Raw genomic sequence first — 23,938 nt, 5'->3', positions numbered from 1 at the left:
CTGATTTGAGATCTTTCTCTTTTTCTAATGTAAGCATTTATAGCTGTAAATTTCCCCCTGGCGCTGCTTTCACCATGTCTAATAACTTTTAGTCAGCTGTGTTACTATTTCATTCATTTCTAAGTACTTTCTAATTTCTCTTGTGATTTCTTATTTTACCATTGGTTGTTTTAAGAGCATATAATTTATTTCCACAAATTTGTGAATTTTCCAGTTTTCCTTCTTTATTGATTTCTAACTTCATTCTGTTTTGTTTGGAGAAGATATTCTGTATGATATCCATCTTTAAAAAATCTACTGATATTTAATTTGTGGTTACCAGGGGTTGGGGATAGGGAAAATGGAGAGAAACTGCTTAATGAATAAGGGGTTTTACTTTGGAGTGATGAAAATGTTTTAAAACTAGATAGAAGTGGTGGTTGTACAACATTGTGAATGCCAGTAAACTGTTCACTTTAAAATGGTTATTTTGTTATTTCACCTTAATAATTTTTAAGTAAAAAAAATAGATAATTTCAATGGAACATACTGGGCACCAAGACAGGTTTTGTTCTCATCCTTTGAAAACTATTCTCTTCAAAAGATGAGGAAAGCAAGGTCATGGAAAGGGAAGTGAGTCCCAGGGCATGTTTGTGGAAGAAGAGGCAGGTTGAGGGAGGGTATAGCTCAGTGGTAGAGTGCGTGCTTAGCATGCATGAGGTCCTGGGTTCACTTCCCAGGTCCTCCATTACAATAAATAAATATAGAAAACTCATTACTGCCCCCACTAAAGACCATGGGAAAACAACTTTCTCTCACTGTATTTTAATTTCCTCATCTTGCAAATGTGCAGAGTTGACTACAACACCCTGAAAGTCCCTTCAAGTTCTAGCATCATACATTTTTTTAATATTCATTAGCTGTGTGGCCTCAAGCAAGTAATTAAAACTCTCTGATTTTCATGACAACATAGCATATTTCATACTTAAATAGCTTTTTACAAACCATACTGTCATAGATCTTGTTCAATCTTGTGTACCAATGATGTAGCCATGGAGAAACTGAAGCTCAGAGAGGTTGAGAGAAATCTGCCCCAGATCACACCTACAAAGTTGTGAAAAGGAACCAAATCCAGGTTCTAGCCCTGCATCTCCCACACCACTCTGTCCTTCCTATCCACAGGGTTGTCACCAACCCAAGAAAGGCAAACAAGCCATGTAGAATATTTCATAGGGGTATCCTCAATGCTCTAAACCTCTTTGAGACCTCTGTCCATATGGTAAGTGTATAAGTCTTTAAGAAAGTGCCAAACTATCTTCCAGAGTGGTTATGCCGTTTTTACATTCCCACCAAGTGTATGAGAGTTCTACTTCCTCCACACCCTCCCCATTTTGTATTGTCAATCTTGTTTAGACATTTTAATACGTGTGCAGTAGTGTCTCATGGTTTTACTTTTTATTTCCCTAATAACTAATGATGTTAAGCCTCCTTCTGGTGTGCTCATTGGCCATTAATATATGTTCCTTGCTGAAGTGTCTGTTCAAATCTTTTACTGATTTTAAAATTGGGTCGTGTCATTTTCTTACTGAGTTTTGAGAGTTCTTATATATTCTGGATGCAAGTCCTTTATCAGATATGTGACTTGCAAATTTCTCCCAGTCTGTAGCTTATTTTTTCATTCCCTTACCAGCGACTTTTGAATAAAAGTTCTCAGTTTTGATGGTCCAATTTATTTTTTTTCTTCTGTGAATCATGTTTTTCGCATTATATCTGATACATCTTTGCTTAACTCATGGTCACAAAGATTTCTACCAATGTTTCCTTCAAATAGTTTTATAGGTTTAAGTTTTATATTTAGGCCTTTGATTCACTTTTATTTTATTGTGGTGAAAGATACACAGATGAAGTTTACCATTAAAAAGAAACTATTTTTAAGAGCAGTTTTAGGTTTACAGCAAAATTATGCAGAAGATACAGAAATTTCCCATTTACTCCCTGCTCCCACACACATACAGCCACCCTTGTTATCAATGTCCCCCTCCCAGTGGTACATTTGTTACAATCAATGAACTGACACATCATTATCACCCAAAGAACATAATTTACATTAGGGTTCACTCTTGGTGTTATACATTCCATGGGTTTGGAGGAATGTTTAATGACATGTATCCATTATCACAGCATCATGGAGTAGTTTCACTGCCCTTAAAATCCTTTGTGCTCCACCTGTTCATCCCTCCCTCTCCCCTAATCCCTGGCAACCACTGATCTTTTTATTGTCTCCATAGCTGTGCCTTTTACAGAATGTCATACATTTGGAATCATACAATAAGTAACCTTTTCATATTCTTAGGAAAGCATTGTTAAGTTCCCTCCTTTTTTTTTTTCATGGCTTGATAGTTGATTTCATTTTAGTGCTGAAAAATACACCATCGTCTGGACGTACCAGTTTATTTATCCATTCGCCTACTAAAGGACACCTTGGTTGTTTCCAAGTTTTGGCAATGATGAATAAAGATGTTATAAATACCCATGTGCAGCTTTTTTTGTAGATGTACGTTTTAAACTCCTTTGGTAGATACCAACGAGCACGACTGCTGGATGCTGGATGGTTAAGAGTATGTTTAGTTTTGTAAGAAACTGTCAAAACTGTCTTCCAGAGTGGCTGTACCATTTTGCTTTCCCACCAGCAAAGAATAAAACTTCCTGTTGCTCCACATCATTGCCAGCATTTGTTAGTGTTCTGGAATCCGGTCATTTTAATACATGTATAATAGTAATTTTTAACCATTATTAAGTACACAGTATAGTGGCATTAAGTACACATCACTACAATGTATTTCCAAAACTTTTTCTTTCCTCACTCAAAGTAAACCCTGTAGCCATTAGTAGTAACTCCAGCCCCAGCCCCTGGTAACTTCTATTCTTCCTGCCTCTATGAATTTGCCCATTCTAGATTCCTCATAGGGGTGGACTATTAGAATATTTGTTCTTTGTGTCTGGCTTATTTCACTTAGCATAGTATTTTCAAGGTTCATCCCTGCTGTAGCATGTATCAGGACTTTATTCCTTTTTAAGGCTAATTACCCACTTCATGTATATACCATATCTTGTTTGTCCATTTCTCCGTGGATAAATATTTGGGTCGATTTCATCTTCTGGCTATTGTAATGCTGCAGTGAGCACTGGTGTAGAGGTATCAACTTGAGTTCTTGTTTTCAACTCTTCTGGGTATATACGTAGGAGTACAATTGCTGGATCATATGGTAATTCAGTTCAGTTTTTGGAGAAAGCACCAAACTGTCTTCCACAGTAGACTCACTATTTTACACTCCTACTTGCAATGTATGAGAGTTCCAATTTCTCTATGTCCTTACCAACACTCATTTTCTATGTGATAGTAGCCATCCTAATGGGTGTGAAGGTTTGTGGTTTCGATTTGCATTTCCTGAAGATTAGTAATGCTGAGCATCTTTTCATGTGCCTGTTGGCCATTTGTCCTTTGCTCATTTAAAAATTTTTTTGTTGTTTTTAGGAAGTCTTTGTGTATTCTGCATATTAGGTCCTTGATTTGCAATTTTCTCCCATTCTGTGGGTTGTCTTTTCACTGTTGGTAGTGTCCTTTGATGCACACACAATTGATTTATTGTGTTGTGTACCTTGTAATTTTGCTGAATTTGTTTGCTCAACTAGCTTTCTTGTGGATTCTTTGGAATTTTCTCTATATAAGATCACCTCATCTGTGAATACTTTTTCCTTTCCAACTTGGATGCCTTTTCTTTTTCCTAATTGGTTTGGCCCACACTTCTAGTATAATGTTGAACAGCAATGATGAAAGTGAACATCCTTTTCTTGTTCCTGAACTGGGGGGGGGGGGGGGCTTTGTCTTTCACGAGTGTGTCAGCTGTCAGTTTTTCATAAACACCCTTTGTCATGTTAAGGAAGCTTCCTTCTATTTAGTTCTCCCATGTTTTATCATGAAAGGGCATTGCATTTTGTCAAATGCCTTTTCTCCATCAACTCAGCTGATCATATGGGTTTTTCTTTATCCTATTAACATGGTGTATTACATTGACTTTCTTATACTGAACCACCCTTGCATTTCTGCATAAGTCCTTTTGGTCATGGTGTATAATCTTTCTAGTATGCTGTTGGATTTAGTTTGCTTTTATTTTTTGCAGAGTCTGCTAAGAACTTCTATCTTTCCATTCACTTAAAGTGTGTTTATAATTCATTTCATGCAGTACTGTTGTAGTTTTTTATATGAGCTGGTATCTGTCAATGGACTTTCCCCTTGAGAATTGGTCACATCGTAATTCTGGATGGTATCCTGGACATTTTGAATTTTTGTTGTGAGACTCTAGGTTCTGTCTAAATTCCAAGAACATTTTTGTTTCAGCAGGCAATTTAACCTGTCAGAAAGCTTCGCTGCCTGTGCCACCCATACAGCTCCAGCTCTATGGTGGAGCCGCCCTGGCACCAAAGCAGGGAGAAACAGAATGGTGATTTCCCTTCCTCAGACCAGTGTCTCCTTTTCCTCACTGCTCTGCCCAGAAGACAAGTTCCAGCTGTCAGAGCTAAACTGCTACGCTATGCAACTTTTGCCTGCTCTTGGGAGAAGGTCAAGAAGGAAAAAAAAACGGTATTTCCCATTATGGTCTCCGGCTCACAGGGTCCGTTTTCCTGACCCTCTGGCCAAAGCTAAGCTGGGTTCTTTTGGGGTTTTTGCAGCCAGACCTTAGAGGTGAAAGCCACAGAAAAGGAAAAACACCAGGAAACTCAGCTCTGTAGGGACTGTGTAAGTTTTGACTCCTTCTCCCTAACCTAACTGCTTTTATTTTTCAGAGTCCTCAGGTAAATTTTTGTATTTTTTCCAATTTTTGGTTGTTATCAGTGGGAGATAGTGTAGTGGGCTTAAATATTAACCAGCTCCAGAAGTTAGGAGACAGCTTTTGAGAATTCATGAATCTGTGCTTTCACACAATTTCCCAAGAGCCAATAGTGCTGTTTTCCATTTAAGTTTGCTCAAACTGATGCCGGGAGGTTACACTTGAGAACAGTGTGAATCTGAGCTTGCTTTCACAAAAATGACTGACTCAGCTACATGTGCTCAAACTCATGATAGGAAAGTTAACTTTGAGGATTTGTGAATCTGAGCTTAATTTTCACAAAAACTGGCTCAAACTTACTTCATCCAGATTTTCTTGAACATATTTTTGAGATATTTTGATTGAAGTTTCTTTTAACAAAAATTGTTTATACTCTGCATTTGCTCAAACACCTGCTGGGAGTCCCGAAAACTCTTGAATCTGATCTTATTTTCCTAAGAGTACTGTTTCAGCTAGATTTGTACGATTAACTCACCTTGAGAGATTTTGTGAACTCTTGAAACCTTTTCGAGAAAAACTTGTGAATTTGAGCTTTTCAGCAAAACTGAAGGGTGTGCATTGGTAGAAGTCATATTCTGCCTCCCTCCATAAGGCAAGGTTCTGAAGCAAAACCATCCTGAACATATTCTAGGCCTCTGTCAATAATACCATGTGGTACAGTTCCAGGAGGCACCAATCACTTTGTATCTAGGGCAGGGATTGGGACAAATCTGGTCCATAGATTGTTTTTGTACCAACAGTGAGCCAAGAATGGATTTTACATGTTTAAAGAGTTGTTCAAAAGAAAAAAGGTATATGTGACAGATCACACATAGCCTACAGAGTTTAAAATATTTACTAGCTAGCCCTGGACAGAAACAGCTTTGACAACAGTGATGGTTACTGCCTCTAGACTAGAAAAAGGAAACGTATCCCTTGGAACTGGGCAACACAATGGCTCTGCCTTCTGCCAAAGAATGCTAAACAGGCCAAATTCAATACAAGGCAGCCAGTCTAGAGATGCATGAACTCTTCAGCTTTTCCATCACCTCTCCTCCCTGGTTCTACTACCTCTGTGGCCACTCCTCTCTCGCTTCCCTTTCTCCTACCACTCACATGTTGTGTGTTCTACCATTGGCCCTCTCCTCCCCTATGCTGCCCATTCCAGAAATATAATTAGCACTAAATACAATGGTTAAGAGCTAGGATCATAGTCAGGCTGCCCTGCTGTGCATCTATCCACCTCACTTCCTAGTTACGTGATCTTAAGCAAATCACTTAATGTCAGTTTCCCAACTATAAAAATAGAAATGATAATAGTATTCTTCTAGAAGGATGAAATGAAGTAAGGCATGTAAAGCACCCAGTAATGATGGCTCTGATAAATGTTACCCATCAACCATACTTTTGACAACCATTTATAAGCCACTTAATCCAAATCTTTTGTTCTCTCCCTTCTGTGACACACTATAACTGTTCCCAAGGTCCACTCTCCTTGTCTTTTAGAAGTACAACTCCCTAAATTTAAATGAACACACAACTATCCAGACAGAGAGGCTTTTAACCTTCCCCACAGGATGGTAAGAATTTGATCTAGCCCATGGGATCAGTGTCATTTCCAGGCCCTCTACGTCCTCTTCCCCTTTCTATGGGCTTGAAAAAGGATGTGAGACTGGTAAGCCGGCTTTAAACCTTATAGATGAGAACCACCACCCAGGGAATGGCGGAGCAGTAAGACAGTGGGACCCTGAGTCCCCAGATGATCTTGCAGTCCAATTGCTTAACCCCAAGCCAGGACCACTCACCTACTTCCGGACTGTCACACAAGAAGTACACTATTTTGCTTGAATCATTGTTTTGCAGTCCCTTTGTTATAGCAGCTTAGCCTATCCTGTAATTAATATGCATCCCAAACCCTTCATCTCCAACTGCCTTGCTTATGTCCCAAAGCAGCTCAACTCAACACTTACAAAACCAGCCTCATTATCAAGCCACAGCACACACCTGCTGTTCTTGTATTCCTGAACACAAAGACTATTCCAACCGTCTCGAGAACAGCCCTACCGTGTATTTATGCCCAGACAGGAGAATTTGTCACTCCTACACTCCCAGATTCAACTCATCACAGAAACTCCACAGCTTGTTATATACATCCCTCCTCTATCACTCCCTCACTTCTGATCCTAACCACCCTGGCTTTGGATGTTTTTTACTTTCTGGTTAGGTCTCTGCCTCCAATTCCATACTCTACAATGCTGCTGTTACCCTTCTTAAAACTCGATCCATTCGTGTATTTTGTTTCCAGAAGTCCAAAGCACTTAGTCTTCGTGGGATGGCCCCAGATTAAGTCTCTAGTTTAGCTTCTGCACATACTCCATACTTTATATCAAGCCAACTTGTCTTTTCTCCTCTCATCCTTTGCACTTGCTCCTTTTCCTTTGCCTACATCAATACTTTTCAAATGTGGTAAAGGATCATTAAAAAAAATTCCAGTCTACTGTGGATCAATACTTTTGAAAACACAATACACACAAATTAGAAAAATGATCACATGCTTAGATATCACAGCAATGGCAAAGCTTTTCAGTGCTTACTCTTAATTATAGTGCCTGTTTTGTCATGAACAGGTTAACTGTGGATCCACACTTGTCCAAGGACTATATTTCACATAGGTCTAGACTAACTCTCCCTTTTCCCTGCTTGGTGAACCACCACCCATTCACTTGCAACATCCATCACTACTGCCTCCATTATGCTTTCCCTGCCATTTATGACGCATAGTCACATCCCGTTCAGTATATCCACCGCTTTAAAACAAAAACAAAAACAAAAAAACCCACACCTGTTACAACTCATCATGTTATCACAATTCTGGTCAAATGTCAAAGAGCAGCAAGCTCTTGGAAGTCAAGAAAACGTACAAGTCATCTCTGCATCTTGAGCCTTGTGTCTGTCATATAGTAGAAAGCTTAGAAATATAATTAACAAATAAATGTGTCTAACACTGCAGGAACTGTAACAACTCTAAATATACCTTTAATGTCTGGGGTCTGGCTTAGGACCTAAAGGTTGAATGGTCTAGGGCACTGGGGACAGAAGTGAAGCAATCAGTAGGCCGTCTGAGACTGCTGTTGGCGGTAGCCACCGCGGCGCATGTAGCCCTCGTTTTTGCGGTAGCCATCCTTCTGGTCTGCAGGAGAGAAATGGGAAGAGGTGGAGGAGGATACCAGGGCAGAGACAGTAAGGGGACTAGGACTCTGGGAGAACAGAGGGGATGGAACCACTCACCTCGGAAGTAGCCACCGTAGGTGCCCTGCTTGTGGTCAAACACTCGCTCATTATTTTCTACCAGGCTGCCCAGTTTCTCAGCCAGCTGCAGAGCCAGGTTCTGCTGGGCAGTGGGCTCAGTGCGGTGCATCACCACTGTCTGTGTTGGCTGGTCTAGGGAAGCCTGAGGGGAGGGAGAAGAACACACGTGACACAGATCAGACCCCTGTACTCCAAACTCTCCAGGAATCCACCTGCCCATGTGCCACCTGGGCCCTTACCATCAACTCCTCGTTAATGATCATCTTGCTGATGATGGAGTGCACAGTGGGCAGGTCCAGTTCAAACATGTCAGACAGGGTCTCCATGCTAGGGAGAAAAAAGATTGAGAGCAGGGAGCAATTAGGACCCTTGTCCACCAAGCTGGGGCTTCTGTGCCTCCTCAGGGCCCATCCTACCTGATGGAGTCATAGACACTGCTGTAGGTGAAGAGATAGGTCCGCAGTGACTCTTCCTGGATCTTCCTGTTGGGAGAAAGGGGGATCTTCAGGGAAGGAGACCAACCAGTCTGTCTTCCCCACCCACCAGGGTCTCACACTCTGCTCACCTAACCAGCATGGTTCGGACTTTGTCGGCCTCTGGGAAAAGGTCCCACACTTTGCCATTCATCTTCTCGTTGATGATAAAACTGTGGCAGGTCTTCCAGTCACCCATCTTCATGGCCTTGGAGGCAGCAACCACATGTTCCCTCATGGACTCAGGCGGACCTGAAAGGTTGGGAATGAGGTAGGGTGGAGGGAAACCTGGGACGAGGGTTCTGGCCCCCACAAGCACTGTTTAAGGAAGAACGCAGGCCAGGAGAGCAAACAATCAGACTGAGAAACACTCCAAGCTCTCCAGTAAACAGCCATGTACCTTTCAAGTCACTTAATATCAGAATAAATTTATTTAGATTTAGACTAAATCAGTCCATGATGTGCCTCAGGGGATTGGTGAGTTCCTCAAAAAGACTGACAAATTGCTGTGTGTACTCTTATGTACATTTTCCTAGGAAAGGGTCCCTAGTTTTTATCAGATTCTTATAAGGTTTCTTGACTTAAAAAAATGTCCAAACATCTCAACTGTTCTCTACTTTGGGCTCCACTGCAGGCAGTAACAGAGAGAGGCAGGGAAGGTGAACCAGAAAGCCCGAAGAGATGCTAGACATACAGATTTTCACTGGAAAATTTCTAATTAAAAAAAAATAAAGCGTCACTTCATAGTCTCAGGAAAACTTGCCCTAAGTGTACTTAAAATGACCACACACACAACCAGTAGAGGGAAAATCTGTAAAGTGGATGTGGCTGTGGACAGTAAGCTTGGCTCACTCGCCAAGTCCTCCCATGCACCAGCCTCATAGGAAGGGCACTATTCAAATTCCTTTCCCAGTGAAATCACAACTCACTCAAACTCTGGACTGAGTGATCTTTCAAAAGTGATCAAAGGAGCCAGTATCAGATTCTTGAATGCTAAGGGCCTAGATGGTTAGCTGAAAAATAATGTACAGGGAAGAGGAAAAGGTTAGAGAGGCACACTATCAGCTGAGTTAACCCTTGGGTAAATCACTTACTTCTGGGTAATAACAGTATCTACATCACAGGATTATTACTAACAAAGAACAAATGAATTAATATTTATAAAACACTTATAACAGTGCCAGGCAGAAAAAAGTACTATGTAAGTTTATATTAAATAAAAAATGTTGTTGGAATCAGGCAGTGGAGAGTTTAAGTTGGTGACTAAGGGGCCTGGGCTTTATTTTGGAGGCAATGAAGAATTTATGAAGATGCTGGGTGTATATAACACCACACATTTGGTAGAAAGATAGTGCTGACAAGTACAGACTGAAGGGAGAATAACAGGAAGCAAGGAGCCTAACTTAGAGACAGTGTGTCCTAAAGAAAGAGCCTATGGAGACTAATGAGTAAAAGGATGCTTTTAGGTTATACATGGAGACACCATTAAACCAAATGGAATCATCTTGTGGGAAAGTTGCTCCCTTTAGCTTCTTAATTCTTTGAGTAAAAGTAACCAAGGAACAAACAAGCAAAGTCATTACAGAGCCCTACACTCACCCAGCAAGGGCTGTCGCTCGCCCACCCGCAACTGGTGATGGAACTGCTTGCTGATCATGCGTCGGCGGGCATCGCTCTCGTGGGCAGCCATGTAGGGGATCTCTAGGAGCATGGCTGACACCAGGTAAACACACTCTAGCAGCTCCAGGTTTATGTGCAGGTGGAAAGGCACCTGCCGACGCCGCTCCACCTTCTCCTGCTCCTGGTTGCGCTCCTGCAGGCTACGCAGCAGCAGACCCTGGCCCAGAAGCTCCTTGGCCCGGCCGCTTGATTGGATGTCCAGCAGGGCGTTGTGAGCATCTTTGGTCAGGCCCTGGCGGAAGGCACAGATGCCCAGCTGCACCATGGTGCGGTTGTACAGGATCTAGGAGCAAAGGGCAATGCACTTAGAGGTGACAGCCACAAGGCAAGTCTTTTATTTATCCAACAAATAGACATTAAGCACCAGGCTATGGACTGGGACAGAGAACAAAACAGACCAAATCCCTCCGCTTCCATGGAACTTACATTCTAGGGACAGGGGTGTGGAGGACAAAACCACCACAAAATGCAGGTGGTGACTCATGCTAAGGAGAAAAGTAGAGCAGAAGAGGGAGTTAAGAAAGGAGTTTGTGGCAGTGGTAGTGGTGGGAACTCACAGTTTTATATAGTATAACTAAGGAAGGCCTCATTTTGAAGAGGATGATTAAATATAAAGACCTAATACGAAAAGAAAGAAAGTCATGTAGGTATGTAGGGGAATGAGGATATTCTAGAAAAAAGAGAAAGTAAATGCAAACGCCCCGTGGAAGAACTGTGCCAGACGTAACTGTGAAGTGCGACATGGCTTGAGCTGGTAAAAGATGTGACCAGAAACTGGAGGCTAGGCAAGCCCAGGGCCTTGTAAGCTGTGTTAAGGATTTTAAGATGGGAAACCACAGGAAAGTTTTAAGCAAGTAAGTGATATAATTTGACTTTATTAATAGGGTTACTCTGGCCACTGTATTAGGAACAGCCTGAAGAGATGTAAGGGCAGAAGAGAGACAGACAAGAAAGATGATGGTGGCTTAGACCAGAGGGTAGCAGTAGAAGTGATAAGTGATCAGATATGGATTTTAAACACAAATGGGTGGGTAATCAGATGTGGTATACGAGAGAAAAATGAGCATCAAAGATGACTCGAAGGCTTCCGGTTTAGGCAACTGTAAATAAGGACTTGCCAATAATTAAGACAGGGCAGACTGTAAGTATTACAGATGAGGGTGGGGAAACTAAGTCTTTATTCACAACAAAAATACAGAGATCAGTATCAGTCATGAAATTAGACACAAAGAGCCTTAAAAAATATTAGCAAGCAGAATCCAGCAATGTATCAGAGAGATAATATAGCATGGCCAAGTAGTATATATCTCAGGGATGATGGCTGGTATAAAAATCTAAAATCAGTTATTCACCACAGGAGCAGAGTAAAGGAGAAATAACTGTTATTTCAATAGATGCAGAAAAAAATTTTGACAAAATTCAGCATCTATTTAGGACAAAAATTCTCAGCCAACTAAGATCAGAAGAGAACTTCAACAAGCTGAGAAAGTGTTATCTATGAAAACACTACAGCTTACATTATACTTAATTGTGAAAGGTACATTGCTTCACTTCCAAGACTGGGAACAAGGCATGATGTCTGCTCTCACCACTTCTACTCAGCACTAAGTACCATAGATTTGAGTCATTACAGTACAGCAAGAAAGAAGGAAAAAAGAGAAAAAAGATTGGTATAGTAAATAAAACTGTCTCTATATGCAGATGACATGATTATTCCAGTTAAAAATCTTAAGGAATCTTTAAAATACTAAACCAAATATTTTAGGTGATCTTGAGGGATTGGTTCTGGGACCCCCCCCCCATGGATACCCAAATCTGCAGATGCTCAAGTCTCTTACATAAAATGGCATAGTATTTGCATAAAACTCGAGGGAAGGATGTGCTGAAAGTTAAAAGTCATCTCTTGATTACCCATAATACTGTATACAACATAAATGCTATGTAAATAGTTACCAGCCCAGGCAGATTCAAGTTCTGCCTTTTGGAACTTTCTGGAAGACCCCATCCCAAATATTTTCAATCTGCGGTTGGTTGAATCCACAGACATGAAGGACCGGACTGTAAGTGAATTTAGCAGGACTCAAGGCCAATATACAAAATTCAATTGTATTTTTAAATACTGGTAGTTAACAATTAGAAAATGAAATTTTTAAAAAACTGCATTTACAATAGCATCAAAAATCATATAATTTTCAGAAGTAATTTTTTAAAAGATGTGTAATACCTCTGCAGTGAAAACCATAAAACATTATAGAGATAAACTGAAGAAATTAAATGAAGAGATAACATGTAAGACTGAAATACAATCAGTTACAAGGTCACATGATTTTTCATGTGGTTTTCCAAAGGTACCAAAGCAATACAAGGGGGAAAGAACATCTTTAACTCTGACATCACACCATGTGCAAAAATCATAAATCTAAATGTGAAAGACAAAACCCTAAGAACTTACAAAAAATAAAAATAAAAAAAGTATCTTTATGAATTTCAAGCAGGCAAAGGTTTCTTTAGACAGGACCGAGAAAATAATAACCATAAGAGAAAAAACTGGTAAACTGGACTACATCAAACACATAGTTAAGAAAATGAACAGGCAAACCACAGCCTGGAGAAAAAATCTGGAAAACGTTTATCTGACAAAGGACTGGTATCCAGGATATACAAAGAATTCCTACAACTCAATAATAAAATGATGAACAATCTAACCTTTAAAAAGGGGGGCAAAAGTTGACACTTCATGAAAGAAGATATATGAAGGGCCAATAAACATTAAAAAGTGGTCACTTTCTATAGTTACTAGAGAAATACAAACTAATGCCACAATGAGATACCATTAGACAACCACCAATATGGCTAAAATTAGGAAGACCAACAACACTAAATAGTGACAAGCAACATTCACACATTATTGGCAGGAGTGTAAAATGGTACAACCACTTCTATGTTTCTTATAAAACTAGCCGTACACCTACACTATGATGCAGGAATTCCACTCTTAAGATGTACTCAAGAGAAAACATACATCCACACAGACTTAAACATAAGTGGTCACAACAGCTTCATTTATGATAGCCCCAAACTGGTATCTTACACGGTATCTAATCAAGAGGAAAACCATTCAAGAAAACTTGGGATAAACTGATACAATGGAACAAAAGAGAACAGGAGTACTATTCAAAAAACACCACCAGACAGCCTCACCACGTTTTACACATAAATACCTTATAATTGTTTAAACATACATTCACAGGATCTAAAGTTAGACACAGCTTTAAACACTCCTATGTGAAAATGTCCTCAAAATACTGCCATACACAAAATTGTGTTATGTCCCAATACACCACACTGCATTTGGGTTCCTGTCTTTCTTCTCAGTTTAACCACCTCTTAAGGGTTTTTTCATCATTTTAAATAAGATCATTTCCTAGTGTTTCAAACCAGACACACAGTAGGTATAACAAATGTTAGTTGAACCCAAAGCCCTAGCCCAGGGAACTCTATGTTAACATGCAGGAGGATCAAAGAATGCTGGCATCTGGGAAGGACCAAGTGTCTCCTTATATCTGCTTTAGCCAGACAGATGACTGATCTGATTAAGCCACTTTGCTTGAATAGAGAGAGGACAGGGGCCTGCACTGATCTTAGATACCAGGGCCAGAGTGCCTCCTTCCCATTCTACCTGTACTGGCGGGTCCGCGTGCTGAATGTTGTCCTGTAGGTGGCTCATGAGCATGAGGTCACGGGCCTGGTACCAGCGCGAGTGCAGAGCATGATGGTAGATGTGGCAGAGGATGGCACACGTGCGGATTCGGTCCGTACGGTCCTTGGCATAGATGTACTTGCACAGTCTCTCCATCAGCACAGCTGAGTCCTCCCCCTCATTTTCGGCCTGGTCTTGCTCAGACTGGAGAAGCAGGGGGAAGGGGGGAGATATTGCTGAAGGAGGGGATATGGCAAAGACAATGGTTCTAAATGGCTCAGGCTTCCGCCACCAAAGATTAGACTCCATCCAGCCTCCTAGTCCCACCAGGTTTTCCTCCCTACTCCACCAACAGCCACTCCCCAGAGAACAAGAGATCTGCCATCAAGTCCTGACAGACATCCAGAGCTGACTTTCATATCCCTCTCCCTCCGACATGGTGGCCAAGCACTCACCTTCGAGGAGCCCTCAGGGGGGGTAAGCTGCCGCTGATGGGCCTTGTAATCAAACTTGTAATAGGTGTGGAGGATGCGCCTCAAGTAGATGCGACAGATCTCTTCAGTGGTGCCCTTCTCCTCCAGGTAGCGCTGCACACGCTCAATGATGGCGCACACCTGAGCCTCGTCCTTCAGGTGCTCGACATACTCTGGGGAGAGCACCCATCCTCATCTTAGCCAGGCACCCAGGCCTCCCCAATCACCTTTCCCTAATCAATCCAGTTACCTCTTGTGTTTTCTGTACCCATCAGAAGAGTATTCACCATGCTCTAAAAACACCATCCTTTCCTGGGACATGTCAAGCTCACTTTCCATTCCCTGTCAGGCACTCTCTTCTGCTAATTCCTCCCCTAATTAACTCCTCCTACAGATGCTTTCATCAACCATCATCTAAAGCAGCCACTACTCCAGTCATCCTCTGTCACAGGTCCCTATTTGAATTTCTAGTTCACACTTTACATTATCTACAATCACCTCATTCATTTATTTCTCCTGCACCGAAATGTAAGCTCCATGAGCACGAAGGCTGTTTTGTTCATCATTACACCCCTGACTCCATGGGCACACATGGACACTCATATTTTACTGTGTAAATATCCTGTATTTCTCCCATCCCAATGCCTCTGATCCAAGCTAAACAAGCCAAGTAGACAGAGGTCATACCCCAACAGTTCTCAAAGTAGCAGACAGCAGCATCACCTAGAAACATGTCAGAAATGCAAAATTTGGGGCCCCACCCAGACCTATTGAATCAGAAGCTATGTAAGTGGGGCCCAGTATCTTAAAGGCCCTGAGGTGTGACTGCTGGGGTTAAGGATGGGCTGGCTTTCCAAATATCCTCATTTAGTATTTTCCTTCATTTTAATCCCTGCATTTTTCCTCTCACTGATGCCCATACTTGCTTAGACTCACCTTGGGAGTGAGGGTCAGTATTTTGCATTATTTTGGTAAATTCTTCATCCATTCGTTCCACTAGAGTTAGGATACAGCCACGGACACGCAGAGGCTGAAGAGAAGGTAAAGGAGTAAATAAATTAGCCAAATTTCACTCCTAGACTTCACTCTTTCTGTCTCCAATGAGTCTTCTCAGCTCCAATGAGCCTGCCAATTCCCCTCTTTACCTGGTCAGCATTATGCAGGTTCTCACCCTCCTCCAGAATGTTCTCTCCAACAAAGATGTTGGGGTTTGCAAACAGTATGTCCATCAGCTCATTGATGCAGTCCAGGCACTTCTGCCACATCTCGGGCTGCCAAGAGATCGGATGGCAGTTGGAGGTGTGTAAGTGGAACAAGCAGATGCCTCCCAACAGCCCTTCACCAGGAATCCACAGGCCTCCAACCACCAAGACTGCTTCCACAACCCCTGAATTTTAAGACACTAGGCACCTTCCTCCGACCAACCAGCTCCGCCCTGGGATGCTCGTTATTACCCTCACCTTCATGTATGTGGCCAGGTTGGGATTATAGTCATAGAGAGAGGCGATGATATTGAACTTGATCTTGACGATGACACCCTCCCCCAGGTTGTTTTCAGAAGCAATCTGGACAAGCAGCTGTAGCAGCTCAATCTGGGCTGCACTGGAGGGGTACAGATCAGGTGAGGCATTAGACACAAACATGTCTATACAGCACACTCTCTTCAGACAAGGAAGCCAGACTTATTCCCAATATCCTCACTATCTGTATGCTTGCTTCTCTATTATAGATTTCAAACAGAAACAGCAATAATGCTAACAATCTATCATCCTCTTCAATCCCTGAATAACTAAAGATGATGAGCTTTATTCCCATTTTACAAATGGGAAAACAGCACCAAACGGTTGGGTGACTGATTTAAGGTCAAAGGGAATATAAACAGAAAATGGACTGGTATTTTCCAACTATACCATTCCCCCTACTGCAGCGACACAGATCTTCCCAAACCAGCATTATTTCCCCCTAACCTTCACCCTGTGTCTTAGAAAGAGCTGTCACCCTGTAATCCCACAGCCCAGGCCCATGAATCTTACCGATCAGTTCCCTTCTTGCCTCGTGCCTGTAGGATCTCATTCAGTTTCTTGATGACAACAGCATGGGTGATCTCAGTTCCCTTGGCAAACATTTTTGGTTTCTCCTAGGGAACACATACCTTATCACATGCAGGCCAATAGGAACCCATTCTTGCCTTAATTTTTCTCCCAAATCTGACCAGGAAGGCACCTGGATGCTCTCCCAAACAGTTTCCTAATTCACTTTAATTCTAAAGTCCTCACCTTAACCAGGGGCACTCCACCCCGGACTCGTTCCCACTCCCCGCCTTCATTGTCCTCCTCCTCCTCATCCAGGCGCTTAGATTTCCTATCGTGCTTCTTCTTGGCTTTGTCCTCCCGTTTCTTCTCAGCTGCCTTCTTGTCCTCCTCGGTGGTGGGGGCCCTGCCAGGAGACACGAGGGAATGTGAAAGATCAGCCCCCTCTCTACCTCTGAGGCTTCTTCCAAAAACTTTCTCTTTTCCTCCACCTAGTTCTGGGTCCAAGTTATGCTGTACAAGAATGACCTAGGGTTAACTGTAACCATAACCAAAGCAAGGACTACTGAGCATCTGAATCTGCCAGACTACTCACCAAGGTCTGTTACCGTATTACACCAAGAAACTCTTATGAATGGAAGAGTATGGCTTGGTCTAATAAGATAGAGGTGCTATCCAGGCCACTGCAGAGACAGAAACAGCATGCCATTCTGTTCCATGCCTAAAACTAAAGTTTTTCCACAGAATCCATAAGCAACACAGTTCTTCTTCAATACCAGCTGCTCTGTCCAGACTAATCTTTTTATCAGCAACCGACTAATCAGTTTAAAATCAGTGCTAAAAAAAAAATTGCAAAAAAATTTTGCTCTTCCCAGACTGGCTACTTTTCCCTGCCTTTCTTCGCTCTATTATGACAAGCGACTAATACAAATTCTGAATTTTAAAAAAAAGTGTTCAATACAACAAAATGTCCCCACAAAAGAGAAAAAGATCACTGGCTATCTCAAAGTGGATTTAAGCCACTTGATGTCTGAAACCATCTCCAGACTTTATTACTTACATAATGAAACATAAACCAAATAACAGGGACAAATTATTTCAAACTTTATAAAGCTATTAATGAAAACGTCTTTCCAGAAAGACTCAACAGATATTCAAATTACCTATAATTATCATAAACCACCGTTTAAACATTTACAAACAAATTTCATTTTAGCTGCTTAAAAGGTCTGAATGTTTTAGTAATAGTTTATAAATTTGCCAGTTGGATTAAAATTTTCCCTTGTCAAAATATTTATGCCATAACTCTTGATAAAAGCTTAATGGTTTTTCCCTCTATACCAATGTAATACTCTCAAATGATAAAAACTCACTTAATAGGTCAAATCCTTTACAGATATGCAAAGTATCTTCAATGGAAACTTCTTGGTCTACATCATCCCCAAAGCTCTGAGAAGATCATAAGACCTAATGCTACTTAAAAATCAATGCTGTCTAAATGTCAAAAAAACTTTATCTTCTGTCAGCCTAAAGTTTTACTCCTAGCCCTCAGGATATTCCTCAGGATATTGTAATTCACACCTCAAAAACACGATGAGCTCTCACTCTATATGAATTTCTAAAACTTGGCCTGAAAGACCTAAAACTTGGCTTGACCTCTTTCCTATGACAAAGTATACCTTGGTATATTTACAGCTTGTTAGAGATAATCAGAAAATTAATGTTTATGCTCTCAGCTATACGTCCAACAGATGCAAACTACTTTTCTAGAAGAGCATGACCTCTACTTAAACACACAGCTAAGAAATGAAGACATTAAGAGACAGCAAGAGAAGTTAGCCCTAAAACCACACTGAAAAGGACCATTCTATGCCCTCTTAACCACAACTACTGATCTAAAGCCCCCAGACATCCTAGTCCTTCCTTCGAATTCTAACAACTTGGACATCCAGTCCCACCAGAGATCTATCTTGAAGTTCACTTTAAAAAAGGCCTCCAACACAACATTGTAAACTGACTATACGTCAATTTAAAAAAAAGAGCCTCCAGAAGCTGGTAACTCTTAGAAGCAGACAGCATCTCCGTGAGATTCCACAGGTCCATCATATCACATGTAGACAATGTTCTCCAAAAACCTTCAGATTAGGATTCATAATTAAGACAACAAACATTCCATTATGTGTATTCCTCCTCTTTTAACTTCTTCTGAATCAGTTAAACATTATCCAAGTTTTAAAATAAAAATCTTGGTTGCTCACTGTTGGAGGAGATCATGGGGAGGATGTGACCACTGGTTGATCCAAGAGCCAGATCCAGGCTACTGGAGGCTCCTTACTCCCTCCTCCCAACTTGGAATGTACATTCTGCTCATCATTCCCACCTTAGGAGCAACTTCAAGGATGCAGCCTTGGGAGAGCAACGTGTTGAAGAGACTATCCGGGTTGAGTACATGACTGAATCCTATTATATACAGACTCTACAGAAACTGTTAAGACCCCGGCGGGTGGATACGGAGATGTACTCATCTTGAGGCACCAAACACAAGCCTCTATGTCAAGCTCCCTTGCTTACTATACTTGTCACCTACCAACCTGGAGTGGTTTGCCTCTTTCTTTGGTCTCTCCTTGTCCTCCGTGTATGCGGCCAGTTTCAGATTTCACCCAGGGAGCTCCCAAAGTTGCAAACCAATACTCACATTCAATTAAGAGTCTAAAGTGGTAACTTATCAGAAGGGGTCCAATACACTAGATTTCACGTTTGTGCTTAAGAATTTCTACTCCACTACAAATTCAGGAACATGGATATGTGATCTGTAATTTACCTCTAACAAGGTCCAAGTAACAAATAATTAAAACATTTTAGCCCCAAACTAACAAATTCCTCAGCTAAGAATTATCCCTAAATAAAACTGATTTCAAATACTGGTCAGTTGAGGCTAATAAATAAAGATGTACAATAAATAACATCCTATTGTACCTGGACACATACTTTGGAAAAAACTAATTAATTAAGAAAAAAGCCACTTAACTAAAAGTTGACTAAACTGATTATCTTAAAAGACATTCTCCCAGATAGGCTTAGCCTGATTAGAAAATTAAATCGAATACAGGCTCTTAGGTGTTTCTTTTATCTGTGACTGTCCTCATATTTTCTGCTCAAACCCACTATTTAATACCCAGGTGCTTTAATGTTGCTAGACAACCTTATTATCCCACATCAAAGAGACTGAAGCTCTTAAGATTAAACCCATTCCTTTATGTGCTTGTTTAGACCAAAAGATGACAGATGAGAAATTCTGAAGAGGGAAAGGGAATGAACTGGCTTAATATGGAGATACTGAAAAAAGACACTGGCAGACATCATAGAGACAGCTTGTCAAGTTTCTAGAAAATCCATTAACTGAAAATAACCCTTGTTATCTTAGATAGCTAATGAGCTTACACACACACACAAATGCGCAAACAAAATTCATCGTTCCCACCACTGTCTGTGGTTTTTCCCTCTCTCCTTGTTTCTAATTGTCTTGGTTGGAAATCAATTCTAAAAACTGGTTTACCTTGTTATACAAGTAAAACAAGTAAAATTATTCTTTGACACTACAAAGCCGCAAACCTTCAACATCAAAAAGCCCTTTGAGGATCCCATGGCTAATCCAACCTCTGACACTTGAGATTTTTAACTAAATCTAACTTAAGATTTTTTTTTTTTGTAGGGGAGTGAGGGAGGGCGTGGGGGCTGGGGGGTGGTTGTTACGTATACAAAGTAAAATTTCACAGGTTAAAAAAAATATATCAAGGGTAATCCCTAAAGTGAGAAATAATAAAGAAGATAGGATTCTTCTCAAAATAATTATTCCAAGTGAAAGAAAGCCAGATCCCTCCCAATCAAGTTATATACTGTATTGAATCCATTTATATAAAATTCTAAAAAATGCCAACTTATCTAGTGATAGAAAACAAATCAATGGCTGCCCAGAGAAAGGGCAAGGGGAGGTGGGGCAGGAAGAAAGGTTTACTAAGGCGCATGAATAAATTTTGAGGAGTGATGGATTTTATTTATTCTAATTATAGTGATGGTTTCATGGCTGTAAACATGTCACAACTTACCAAATTTCTAACTTTAAATATGTACAGTTATTACACATCAATTATACCTCAATAAAGCTATCAAGAATTTTAAAATAAAAAAACTTTAAATAAAAAAGGATAAATAGAAAGCATAGTAAGACAGTAAGAACAAGATCAAATACATTAATAATCACAATAAATGTAAATGAACTATCCAGCATAGATTAAAAAGCAGAGATGAAGTTCTGAAGATGTGGTGATAGCTGCACAACCATGTAAACGTACTAAAAACCACGAAATTGTACACTTAAAAATGACTAAAATGGTAAGTTTTATGTAATGTGTAGCCAATTGAAAAAAAAGTAAAGAAAGCAGAGATGATCATGAGATTAAAAGCAAAAACAAACAAACAGAAAAACCCAGCTGTGTTTATGAGACTATCCTAACCATAAAACACAGAAAGGTTCAAAATAAAATGACAAGAAAAAAACACTGCACACACTGGTCCAAATAATGGAGACTTCAAAACACAATTATTGAAAGACAAAAACATAAAGGAGATATAAAAGATATGAACCAATAATAAGGTTGATAGTTCTACAGGATGTCAGTAGGCTTAAAAAATGAGTTTCAGAGTCAAGCTAATTTAAGAGATGATTAATAAAAAAAACTTCAGCAGATCTATTTTGGTGGAACTTTTCAGACTCAATATTAATGTATGGATATGGCTGTAAATCCCCCAAGAAGGGGCAAGATACTGCGGTATAGTAAGAAATACGCATTTGGTCTTTGTCCTCAGTTTCTGACAAAGAGCTCCTAAATCCCTTAGAATTTTCTGAGCAATAGCAGCATCTTTGGTTCTAGTGAGGTCACTGGTGGTAGGTCTCTAAAAAGCTTTCAGGATGGGGGCTGGCTGTTAAAAAGAACAAGGCATGATTAGAGGGTTGGAACTTACAGCCCCACCCTCTGACCACTAGGGAGGGGGAGAGGGACTGGAGATGGAGCCTATGGACCAGTAATTTAATCAATCATAGCTACATAATGAAGCCTCCATAAAAATCTCTAAAATGATGACGTCTGAGAGGCTTCCCGGTTGGTGACCACACTGAGGTGCTGGGAGGATGGTGCACTCAAAGGGGACACGGAAGCTCTGTGCTCCTTCTCTCATACCCTGCCCCGTGCACTGCTTCCATTTGGAGGTTGCTGAGTTGTAACCTTTACAATAAACTGGTAAAGAGCTTTCCTGAGTTTTGCGGGTTGGTCTAGCAAACTAATGAACCTAAGGAGGCAGTTGTGGAACTCCCTGAACTTACAGCTGGTTGGTCAGAAGTACAGGAGCCAAACTTGGAACTTATGGCTGGCATCTAAGGTAGCGGCAGGCTTGTGGGGTCTGTGCTAACTTTGGCTAGTTACTGTCAGAACTGCATTGAGTGCTGAACGGCCAGGTGGTGTCCAGAGAGTTGGGTAACTGGCTGATATGAGGGAAAAAACTCACACATATGGTGTCAGAAGTGTTGTGGGTGAAAACGTATCAGATACACACCACTTCCTGCTCTTGACCAGTGCTCTGTGAAGCACACAATGAAAAACGCTTCTCAATAAAACACCTATACCTGGACCCCTCTAGTGTTAGGGAACTTAACTCCTGAAGCAGCATAACTCCAACTTTTGAAAGCAAGAAAGCAACCCTTAGAGCATCAATAGTTCTGCCAGTTATCACTGAGCTTGTTATTTGACTCCTGTGGAGGACACAGGGGTGGTATCACCTTGACTTCAAAGGAGGAAACCGGGGTTTAAGAAGGTTAAGTAACTCACCCTAAATTGACAGCTACTAAAGGACTAAGGGCTGGGACTAGAATCCAAATCAGAATCCTTCCTCATTCCATGACGGTACTAGCAGAGTTCAGGAAGGCTTGCTGCAGTCTACTGTTATATACTAGTAAGTTCTCAGAAAGAGTGACAAGAGAAGCAACTGTCACGGAAGACTCACCACATACCAGTGACTGGGCAAGCCACTTCCCTACATTACCTCCCTGTACAAGTATCCTTGAAGGCACAGTCGAGTACCACCCCATTTTACAAATGAGAAAGCTGAAGACTGGAAGGGTTAAGCAGTTTTTCCACTATCACACAGTTGATCAGCATCAAAGAGTGATAAAACTCTCAGTCCACATGCAGAGAGTAATGTCGTGGTTAAATATTTGGATACTGGAGCCTTCAAATCCCAGCCTCAGGAAACATCAGCTTCATGATCTTAGCCAACATACTTGACTCTGCAGTCCCTCTGTTGGCCTCTATTACCTAAAAGATTCCCTGAGGGGGCAGTATAGGGGTAGGGAAGTAAGAGGCACAAACCATTAGGTAAAAAGTAAGCTACAAGAATATACTGTACAACACAGGAAATATAGTCAACATTTTATAATAACTATAAATAAAGCACAACCTTTAAAATTGTGAATCACTATACTGCGCACCTATAACTTACATAATACTGTACAGCAAACTACACTCCAACAAAAAAATTTTTAATGAAAAAGTTGTAAAAGCTGAAGTTGAAAAAACCAAACAAATAATAAATAAAAGGACTCCATAGAAGCAGCAACAACTTCCAAGATGACTAAAGGCTTCCTACCCTTCCCACTGCAGCCTGAGGTACCATTATTACTTTTCTTACTTTTTAAGGAATCTTGAGGCCAGCACAGTCTGTTTCCCTTCCTCCTCCTCTGAGTCTGAATCAGAAGATGTGGAACCTGTGTCCCAATCTTCATCATCTTCTGAGTCTTCTGAGTCCTCGTCTTCATCCTTAGAGGAAAAAAGAGCATCAGACGAAAGAAGATGGAAAGACTGACTGCTCTCTCTGCTCTCCCTGCTAACACATGTTCCAGCGATTCTCAGGAGCAGAAGAGTGAATCAAAAATCAGGATATTAAGAGCTAGACTAGACCACCAAGACCAGAGAGAAGTGGTGACTTGCTCCAGGGACACACAGCTCCCCAAGGGAGAGAGAATCTAGTTCTCCGGATTCCAGGTCGTTTAGTGCTCTAACCCAAGAGGAAACGTGCTCCCAAACCAGACTCTGCTAAACCTCACCCTTCCCAACCCTAGGGCTCTGTGAGGCTTTTCTTCTTCCCACAGGCCCAAGAATGGTCCACAGCAGGCAAACCACCCCTCAGTATAATTCTAGGTCTTACTTCCATCTTTTTGAGGAACTTGCGACTCTCCCCAGAAGGAGCTTCTGATTTCTTCTTTAGGAAAGCTGCAGCACTGACTCCCTCATCATCCTCATCCTCATCTGAAGAGCCTGGTGAGAAAGAGAAGAGTTAAAAAAAAAAAAAGTGAATGGCAACCAAGAAACCAGGT

The 23,938-nt window shown here is 41.1% G+C and overlaps 1 protein-coding gene and 1 long non-coding RNA gene across 2 annotated transcripts in view; one reads left to right on the top strand and one right to left on the bottom strand.

Annotated features, from left to right (window-relative positions):
• Positions 1-1,893: 1,893 nt before the first annotated feature.
• LOC102508125 (eukaryotic translation initiation factor 3 subunit C) overlaps positions 1,894-23,938 on the bottom strand; it is a 24,739-nt gene continuing 2,694 nt past the window's right edge. The window contains exons 7-21 of the mRNA XM_032460536.1: positions 23,770-23,879; positions 23,254-23,381; positions 16,759-16,918; positions 16,516-16,619; positions 15,943-16,084; positions 15,628-15,753; positions 15,419-15,512; positions 14,465-14,655; positions 13,989-14,213; positions 10,229-10,592; positions 8,722-8,881; positions 8,573-8,638; positions 8,396-8,483; positions 8,136-8,298; positions 1,894-8,037 (exon numbers count right to left, since the gene is read on the bottom strand). Of these exons, the coding sequence (XP_032316427.1) occupies positions 7,955-8,037; positions 8,136-8,298; positions 8,396-8,483; positions 8,573-8,638; positions 8,722-8,881; positions 10,229-10,592; positions 13,989-14,213; positions 14,465-14,655; positions 15,419-15,512; positions 15,628-15,753; positions 15,943-16,084; positions 16,516-16,619; positions 16,759-16,918; positions 23,254-23,381; positions 23,770-23,879 (2,204 nt within the window). The 3' untranslated portion in view covers positions 1,894-7,954. The remainder of the gene's footprint in view (positions 8,038-8,135; positions 8,299-8,395; positions 8,484-8,572; positions 8,639-8,721; positions 8,882-10,228; positions 10,593-13,988; positions 14,214-14,464; positions 14,656-15,418; positions 15,513-15,627; positions 15,754-15,942; positions 16,085-16,515; positions 16,620-16,758; positions 16,919-23,253; positions 23,382-23,769; positions 23,880-23,938) is intronic.
• The window catches only part of LOC116657565, a 13,470-nt gene continuing 12,581 nt past the window's right edge, over positions 23,050-23,938 (top strand). The window contains exons 1-2 of the long non-coding RNA XR_004312708.1: positions 23,050-23,130; positions 23,475-23,484. This is a non-coding gene — a long non-coding RNA (uncharacterized LOC116657565). The remainder of the gene's footprint in view (positions 23,131-23,474; positions 23,485-23,938) is intronic.

This window comes from Camelus ferus, chromosome 18, assembly GCF_009834535.1.
Source record: "Camelus ferus isolate YT-003-E chromosome 18, BCGSAC_Cfer_1.0, whole genome shotgun sequence".
Taxonomy (NCBI): Eukaryota; Metazoa; Chordata; class Mammalia; order Artiodactyla; family Camelidae; genus Camelus; species Camelus ferus.
This window is presented reverse-complemented; position numbering and strand designations above follow the sequence as displayed.